The sequence below is a fragment of the Podarcis tiliguerta genome, assembly GCF_965153285.1.
Source record: "Podarcis tiliguerta genome assembly, chromosome: 6".
Classification (NCBI taxonomy): domain Eukaryota; kingdom Metazoa; phylum Chordata; class Lepidosauria; order Squamata; family Lacertidae; genus Podarcis; species Podarcis tiliguerta.
The window spans coordinates 4,191,163-4,199,085 of record NC_139539.1 but is presented as its reverse complement, the minus strand read 5'-3'; the positions used below and the strand labels follow the sequence as shown (position 1 = coordinate 4,199,085).

Here is a 7,923-nt window from a genome sequence, read left to right as displayed (position 1 = left end):
AAACTGTGCTTGGTAGTATACAAATAATTCCAAAGGGGGCCTCTGAAATGTGGCTTTGGCTCTGTGTCTTTAGCATAGGCGATTTGGTTGTGCAACAGTTTTTTCAATAAAAAAAAAGTTGTGGGTTTTTTTTAACCACAGCAGTGGTGCACAGAACAATTTCAGAGGGGGGCCGTGAGTTTTCTTGGAAATCTTTTCTTGGAGAGAAGTTCCCAAAATATAAAGCAACATTTAGCTTCCCAAAGTTCATCCTCATCCTTTCGTGTGTAAGTGAAAGAGGCATTTAAACAAGAGGTGACATTCCCTCTACTGTTCCCCATTGAGGTGCAAAGCTATCCTTAAATATGAATGTTGAACCTTTCCCCTCCCACAACCCCCCAACAAATCCTCCTCTGAGCTCAGTGCTTTTAACTTGGAGAATAGAATCACAGATTTGTAGCATTGGAAGAGGAGCCTTCATCTAGTTCAACTTACATCACCTACGAAGAAACGTCAGCAGCTCTGGCTGGTGTTTGTGACTTCGGTCATCTGAATGACCTCATTCTCGACCAAAGTCTGCCCCCCTTCTCCATTCAGCTGCCTCATCCTCAGGTTTATAGACCCGTAAGTCTTCCGGGGAGCCCTGGAAGTCGGGAACGACCTCCTCCGGTAGAGCTCCCCTTTGTAGATGGAGACCATCAGGAGGATGGAGAGCAGCATCCCGCCCAAAGTCAAGAGCCCCAACCCTGCGATGATGCACTTGTCCAGGTGGGAGCCTAGGTGGGCGTAATACATCTCCAGCTTCTCCATCTCCCGGGCGGACACAGAATCCGGGTCGACTCGCGCCTCCCGCGGGATGCTGTAGGCGACAATCACCAGCAAAATCCCGCTGACCAGGAAGACTAAAGCCAAGATGAAGCCATAGTCCACTGAGTTGCCTGCTGCGTCCGGCAAAGGGCCATCCTCGGACCGTGGGGAGAGGTCTCCCCTAGGGGGCGCTGTGTGCTCCCTGAGGCTGCTTCCTGTGCCTTGGCGGTTCCGGAAGGAAGTTTCTGCCTCTTCCTCTTCCTCTTCTTCCTCCCCCTGGTAAGAGGCGTTCTCAATGCCCAAGCCAGGAGCTGTCCGTGGTGCTGGAGGTCCCCCTTCTGGGACTCCCCGGCTTGGCCCAGGTACATTCCCCAAGACTGTCAGTTCCAGGGGCTGTGAGGACGCCATTGGGATGCAGTCGCCTTGCTCATCCCTCTCAGCACTTCAGCTGCTGGGGCAGAAGAACGGAGAGGAGGAATCAATGAGAACCATTTGCACCCTGGCCTTCATTCACTGAATGCTCTGGTTATCTCCCGCTTGGACTACTGCAATGCGCTCTACGTGGGGCTACCTTTGAAGGTGACCCGGAAACTACAACTAATCCAGAATGCGGCAACTAGACTGGTGACTGGGAGTGGCTGCCGAGACCATATAACACCAGTCCTGAAAGACCTACATTGGCTCCCAGTACATTTCCGAGCACAATTCAAAGTGTTGGTGCTGACCTTTAAAGCCCTAAATGGCCTCGGTCCAGTATATCTGAAGGTGCGTCTCCACCCCCATCATCCAGCCCAGACACTGAGGTCCAGCGCCGAGGGCCTTCTGGCGATTCCCTCATTGTGAGAAGCAAAGCTACAGGGAACCAGGCAGAGGGCCTTCTAGGTAGTGGCACCCGCCCTGTGGAACGCCCTCCTACCAGATGTCAAAGAGATAAACAACTACCTGACATTTAGAAGACAAGACCGGGCTCAGGGTGGCTAACACCCATTATAAAAATAAATTGATTGAAATGCAACTTAAAAACAAGTTTAAAATACAACATTGAAACATTAAAATAAAGCCTCATTTCAATGGAAACTCAAATCAAAAACCTTTTTTGGGGATGAAAGCGTCAAGTCTTCACCAAGGATAACTTTACGGACCGGTCCTACATGGGTCAGAAAAAAGCCAGAGAAGTCCCCAAATGGGAGTTCCACCACAGAAGGAGAAAGGAAACAATAAGAGAGGGAGGGAATCAGATTACAATCAAGTGGTGTGCAATTTTTGTTAATTAAGTGTGTCTCTTGAGCCTGGTGAGGTGGGTCTTGATCTTGTCTGCACCCTGTGTGATCAAGCGGCTGTTATCCTGACTTTGCTGCAGCCTGCTGGCAGGGCAAAAGCTCTGCCTGAGGCACCTCCTTGCAGGGAAAGTGCAGCTGAGTAGACACCTCTTGCAAGCAGAAGAGACAATGTAAAGATCAGCAGAAAAGGAGGTGTGCAGGAGTCCACCAATCTTACACACACACACACTTGGGATTTTACAATTTCTTTTAATCCACAGAAGTTCTACACAAAGCGCCTTCATGGTAAGAGTGCCGGACTAGGATCTGGAAGTAAAGGTAAAGGGACCCCTAACCCTTAGGTCCAGTCGTGGCCAACTCTGGAGTTGCGGCGCTCATCTCGCTTTAATGGCCGAGGGAGCCGGTGTACAGCTTCCGGGTCATGTGACCAGCATGACTAAGTCGCTTCTGGCGAACCAGAGCAGCGCACGGAAACGCCGTTTACCTTCCCGCTGGAGTGGTACCTATTTATCTACTTGCACTTTGATGTGCTTTTGAACTGCTAGGTTGGCAAGAGCTGGAACTGAGCAATGGGAGCTCACCCCGTCGCGGGGATTCGAACCACCAACATTATGATTGGCAAGTCCTAGGCTCTGTGGTTTATCCCACAGCGCCACCCACGTCCCTAGGATCTGGGAGACCAGGGTTCAAATCCTTACCCAGCCAGGAAGCGCATTGGGTGACCTTAGGCCAGTCCCAGTCTCTTAGCCTAACCTACCTCACAGGGTTGTTGAGAGGATAAAATAGAGGCGAGTAAGAACCATGCATGCCACCTTGAGCTCCCTGGATATGAATGAGATATAAATGTAATCAGCAGCAGCAGCAAGCAAACCAATAGCCACTGGCAGGCATTGCTGACTTTGGACACATTTGCAAATTGGGGATATTGTTGTGGTCACCACACAAACACACACCATGGCCAATCACACACCACAACCTATTTCGTCGGCTATAACAGAATGCTTTTTTCTACTGGCAGGGGACACTCTTAGGGTGTCAGACCTAAACCCAGTGGGACTTCTGAATAAGCATGCATAGGAACTGGGCCGTCAGACCCATTGACCGTCAATGAAGGAGACAAAGCCATAACTTCATTTTACTGCATCATGTGCATCCTTGGACACTTGGGTTGCCATGGCTGCTACCCAGCATGACCCCCCCCCCCACTGCTATGCACCATGCCATTTATTTCCCTACTCTCTCCCTCTCACACGTGCACATTTTCTGTGTCTTTTCAACCCTGCAGTGAATAGTCTGGGATTCCCCTGGTGAGGTTGCAGTGCAGCAGGTGTGATCCTGATCAGCACCAGGATGTGGGCCCCACATTGGTGCACTCCTAAAACGAGAAGCGAGAGAGGAGTTGTAAAATAACAATCAGCGCTGGGCTGCCTGCACAAAGCAACTTCCTTCTCACACCCACACAAGCTGTGAGAGGATAGTAGGATTGATCCATGGCTGCTCAGAACACACCCTTCACGCAGGCATAATAATAATAATAATAATAATAATAATAATAATAATAATAATTTATACCCTGCCCATCTGGCTGGGCTTCCCCAGCCACTCTGGGCAGCTTCCAACAAAATATTAAAATACTGTAATACATCAAACATTAAAAGCTTCCCTAAACAGGGCTGCCTTCAGATCTCTTCTAAAAGTCTGGTAGTTGTTCTTCTCTTTGACATCTGGTGGGAGGGCGTTCCACAGGGCGGGTGCCACTACCGAGAAGGCCCTCTGCCTGGTCCCCTGTAACTTGGTTTCTCACAGCGAGGGAACCGCCAGAAGGCCCTCAGAGCTGGACCTCAGTGTCTGGGCTGGATGATGGGGGTGGAGACGCTCCTTCAGGTATACTGGACCGAGGCCGTTGAGGGCTTTGAAGGTCAGCACCAACACTTTGAATTCTGCTGGGAAACGTACTGAACACTCTAGGGCAGCCTTCTTCAATCGAGGTGCTCTCCAAATGTTGGGGAAGGCTGCTCTAGGACAACCCACCTTCCTCTTCCCCACCCTGCGCAGTTACCGGAGGGAATAACACCAGAGTGGCCCGTCTAGTCCAACATCCTGTTCCCACAGTGGCCTGTGGAAAACCCGCAAACGGGATTCGAACACAAGAGCAACTCTCCCTGCGGTTTCCAGCAACCAACACTCAGAAGAACTGCTGCCTCCAGCCGTGGAGCCGCCGTGGCTAATAGTGATGCTGTCCTTCGTCAATTTGTCTAATATTTAGGCTCTCGCATCCTGGTCTTTGGTGCCAGCATTGAAGGATGACTTCATAGCTGCTGCTGCTGCTGCTGCCGCCTCCTCCTCTCCCGCGCGTCCCCAATCCCTTCCACCCAGATTACAACCTCTTATCATTTAGGAATAATCTTTCCCCACGCCCTGCCGCTGTCTCAGACACGCATGCAGCAATCCTCTCTGCCTCCCCAGCAATGGAAGCCCCAAGGAATAAGCGGGTGGGCGCGCAAGGCTGCCTGTTCCCACCCACCCACCCCACTTCCAGCTGCCCTGTCCTACCTGTCCTTGCCCGGCCTGCCTGCCTGGCTGCCGCGGGGCGCATGCTGCCTGTCTGGGGACATCCAGCAGGTCCTCCTAGCTGGGGGTCAGCGCTGCAAGCGACCATGGATGCTGCCGCTGTCTGCCGTGGGCTCCTCCTCCTGCGATGGTCGTTGCTCGGCCAGCCTGGAGCGAGGGAGTGGAGTGGAGGCTGGGCATAGGGGGCGGGGGAGAGAGAGGTGGGCTGCTGGCTCGGTTTAGAAGGGGTTTTAAATCGGAGTGAAGGGGGGGGGGCGGGAGAAAATGAGACAATGCCAAAATCCCGCAGCGGCGCCCCCTGGCGACGGCCTCGGGCGCCGCAACTCGACTCCCGCAAGGCGTGGCTGGCCGGCGGTCGCTGTCCGTTCAGCACCACGGCGCCGCAGTCGGCGCGCCGGTCTTGCTCCTCGCGAGTAGGTGGGGGGCGTGCAGGAAAGGGAACCGACGGTCCGCTTTCTCGCCCTCCTCTTCACCGTCCCCCCCCCCTTCCTCCCCACAAACTGATCTTTCCAGCACTCTTTCTCTCCGTGCAATGCAACCCTCCGCGGTCTCTTTCTCTCTAACCGGAAAATGGAGCCTGCAGACTGATCCTTTTCCCCACACACACCCCACACCCAGGGCTCTGGCTGTGCTAGGATCGCTCTACAAATCGCGCACCACCACCACCCAGCACCAGCGCAAGGGAGAAGGGAAACGGGGCCAATCCGCGGCCCGAGGCTGCGGCGCAATCGCCCGATGGCACCTCCAGCTCCGCAATAAGCTCCTGCGCCCCCCCCCCCTTCCTCCTGCCCTAGAGGCCTCTGGGGGTGGGGGAGAGCCGGGGGAGGAGCTGCCTGTTGCGGAGTCTCCAGCCTGTAGCCTCCTGGGGGCCAGAGGGAGGGAGGGGCGCGGGCAGAGTCGCTTCTTACCTCTCCCACGGCGGCGGTTGCTGCAGGCAAAGGTGGGGTCCTCTCCGCCGCCAGGGACCCTCCCCTACTCATCCCCCCCCCCACCCAGCAAGTAAAGGAAAGGGTGGGAAGGAAATGCCGCCACCACCACCGCAGCTTCGTGCCAGCTGGCTCCAGGAAGGCCAGAGGATGGGTAGGGCCCCTCGACGCAGTCCCGGGCTTGCGAGAGAGGAGCTTGCGAGGGGGGCATGCGAGCAAAAGGCGGGCGAGGGGACGGGCAGAATTGGGCATCCCGGATTGGGCAGGGGGGGCAATGGCTGCTACCCGGAGGTATATGCAGACTCCCATCTTGATCTCCAGGAGGTTGCAGGGACCCCATGCTGGCTTGTGCGTGTGTGTGCTTGCATTTGTTTATTTGTGGGTTTATATGAGGCACCCTCCAAAATAAGCTTTAACGGTCTTCGATCTGCAGTGCTAGCGCCGTTACAAGATGCCACACAATGCTCGTTTTGCATTTGTAAGAGCGGGATCTTTTAGTGCGCAGCATTTGCCCTCTGGAACTCCCCGCCTCTTGACCTCAGGCAGGCGCGTTCTTTTCGGCACTTGCTAAAAACGTTTTTATTCAGGCAAGCCTACCCAGGATCTGTTTTTAGTTTATTCTGATTTTGTATGATTTAAAAGAGTTGGGTTTTTGTTTACTTATAATTGCACTGTGTTATTCTATTTGCAAACTGCTTTGAGGGTGTGGGTGTTTTAAAACAATCAAATGGTGTATAAATATTATGAAATAAATAACAACGTGAATAAATAATAGGAAAAATACTGTGGCATGTTTTCTTTAAGAGGAATGTAGGTGAAGGTGTTGTTATGAGTTTGGTGGGGTCAGTTTGAATGACCATCTGTCACAGATGCTTTAGCTGAGATTCCTGCATCGCAGCGGGTTGGACTAAAGGATCCTTGCGGGTCTCTACCATTCTATGATGCCCTATGTACTTTCCAAACCTGTGCTCCTCAGATGATGATTGCAGGGTTTGGGTCAGTGGTGTCACAACAAGGGGGCGGTGCTCGCCGGGTTCCATGTCTGTGGGGGTGACAAGAAGTCACCCCGCAGGGGCTCGCGGCAGCGCAAGCAGCCATCGCACCACCGCAGCCGCATGTGGAGGATCCTGGGTTCACGGCTGCATCCATGAGCAGAGGATCCCAGCGCCGGCGGCAAACCGCTATGTACAGCACATGTGTGGCATCACACGCATGCACTGTACGTAGCGATGCCGCACATGCGCTGTATAGCGGTTTGGTGGCGGCAGCGCTCCAGTGCTGTACGGACAGTGCTGAGATCCTCTGCTCGTGGCTGTAGCGGCGATGGATCCCGGCTCCATCCATATGGCACTGGAGCGGTGGTGCCGGCAAACACCTAAGTACCGTGCATGTGCAGCGTCGCTGCATACGCTGCATGCATCGTACGTAGTGACACCACACATGTATCCTACATAGCGATGCCTGCCCGGGGTGTCACAACGCCTTCCTTCACCCCTGGTCTGGGTCGGTTCAGATGCAGAGAGGCACAGTGGCGTAGCGTGGGGGGTGCAGGGGGAGCCGGCCGCACTGGGTGCAACATCTGGGGGGGGGGGGCGCTCGCACTCGCAGCTCTCTGCCCCTACCTGGCTCACTCACTCTCTCTCACTGCAGTGCTGGCTGTGCGAATCCGATCCGAGCCGCCGGGTCGCCGCCCACTGTGGAGGGGAGGGTGCCAGGCGTGCGGTGTGGTGTGGAGAGAGAGCGAGGGACTATCTGGGGGAGGGACAGTGCAGCGGGGGGGGGGGCAAATTACCTGCCTTGCCCCGGGTTAGGGGGCGCAAATTACTTGCCTTGCCTCGGGTGCTGACAACCCACGCAACGCCACTGGAGAGGCAGCCCATGAGGTACTGTGGTCCTAAGGCATTCTTATTATTATTATTATTATTATTATTATTATTATTATTATTATACCTCGGGTTACAGACGCTTCAGGTTACAGCAATTCAGGTTACAGGCTCCACTAATCCAGAAATAGTACCTAGGGTTTTAGGATGAGAACAGAAATCACGCAGCGGCAGTGGGAGGCCCCATTAGCTAAAGTGGTACCTCAGGTTAAGAACAGTTTCAAGTTAAGAATGGACCTCCAGAACAAATTAAGTTCTTAACCCGAGGTACCACTGTATTATTATTATTATTAGATCTATAGGCCACAGCAACTCCCGCCTCCCTGACCCTCAAGTCTGCCCTGTTGCTGTGCCGAGTACCCAGGTGCGCACAGGTGGGTGAGACCATCTCTGCCATGCTCACCCACCCAGGCCCCAGGGATCCAGACAAGAGCAGTCTCCTCATCCACAATCAAATCATGGACGGCAGAGGTCTTC

The 7,923-nt window shown here is 53.9% G+C and overlaps 1 protein-coding gene across 4 annotated transcripts; it reads right to left on the bottom strand.

Moving 5' to 3' along the window:
* Nucleotides 1-206: 206 nt before the first annotated feature.
* On the bottom strand, nt 207-5,640 carry TMEM74B (transmembrane protein 74B). 4 transcript variants are annotated; one of them, XM_083447659.1, is made up of 2 exons: nt 5,546-5,640; nt 207-1,237 (listed from the first exon to the last, which is right to left on the bottom strand). In XM_083447659.1, the coding sequence occupies exon 2, from the start codon at nt 1,192-1,194 to the stop codon at nt 493-495; it is 702 nt and encodes a 233-aa protein (XP_083303785.1). In that variant the 5' UTR covers nt 1,195-1,237; nt 5,546-5,640; the 3' UTR covers nt 207-492. The 4 variants fall into 4 exon arrangements, with proteins under 4 accessions (XP_083303785.1, XP_083303786.1, XP_083303784.1 ...); XM_083447660.1 differs by having other exon boundaries at nt 207-1,234; nt 5,546-5,616; XM_083447658.1 differs by lacking the exon at nt 5,546-5,640 and adding an exon at nt 4,620-5,439 and having other exon boundaries at nt 207-1,228.
* Between the last annotated feature and the right edge of the window lie 2,283 nt (nt 5,641-7,923).

What these genes read in the sequence shown, in the direction of transcription:
- TMEM74B (XM_083447658.1), bottom strand. Translation starts at nt 4,681, where the DNA reads ATGTCCCCAGACAGGCAGCATGCGCCCCGCGGCAGCCAGGCAGGCAGG. An exon ending in GGCAGGCCGGGCAAGGACAG is followed by an intron (nt 1,229 to 4,619) that starts GTAGGACAGGGC and finishes CAGCAGCTGAAG; the next exon opens with TGCTGAGAGGGATGAGCAAG.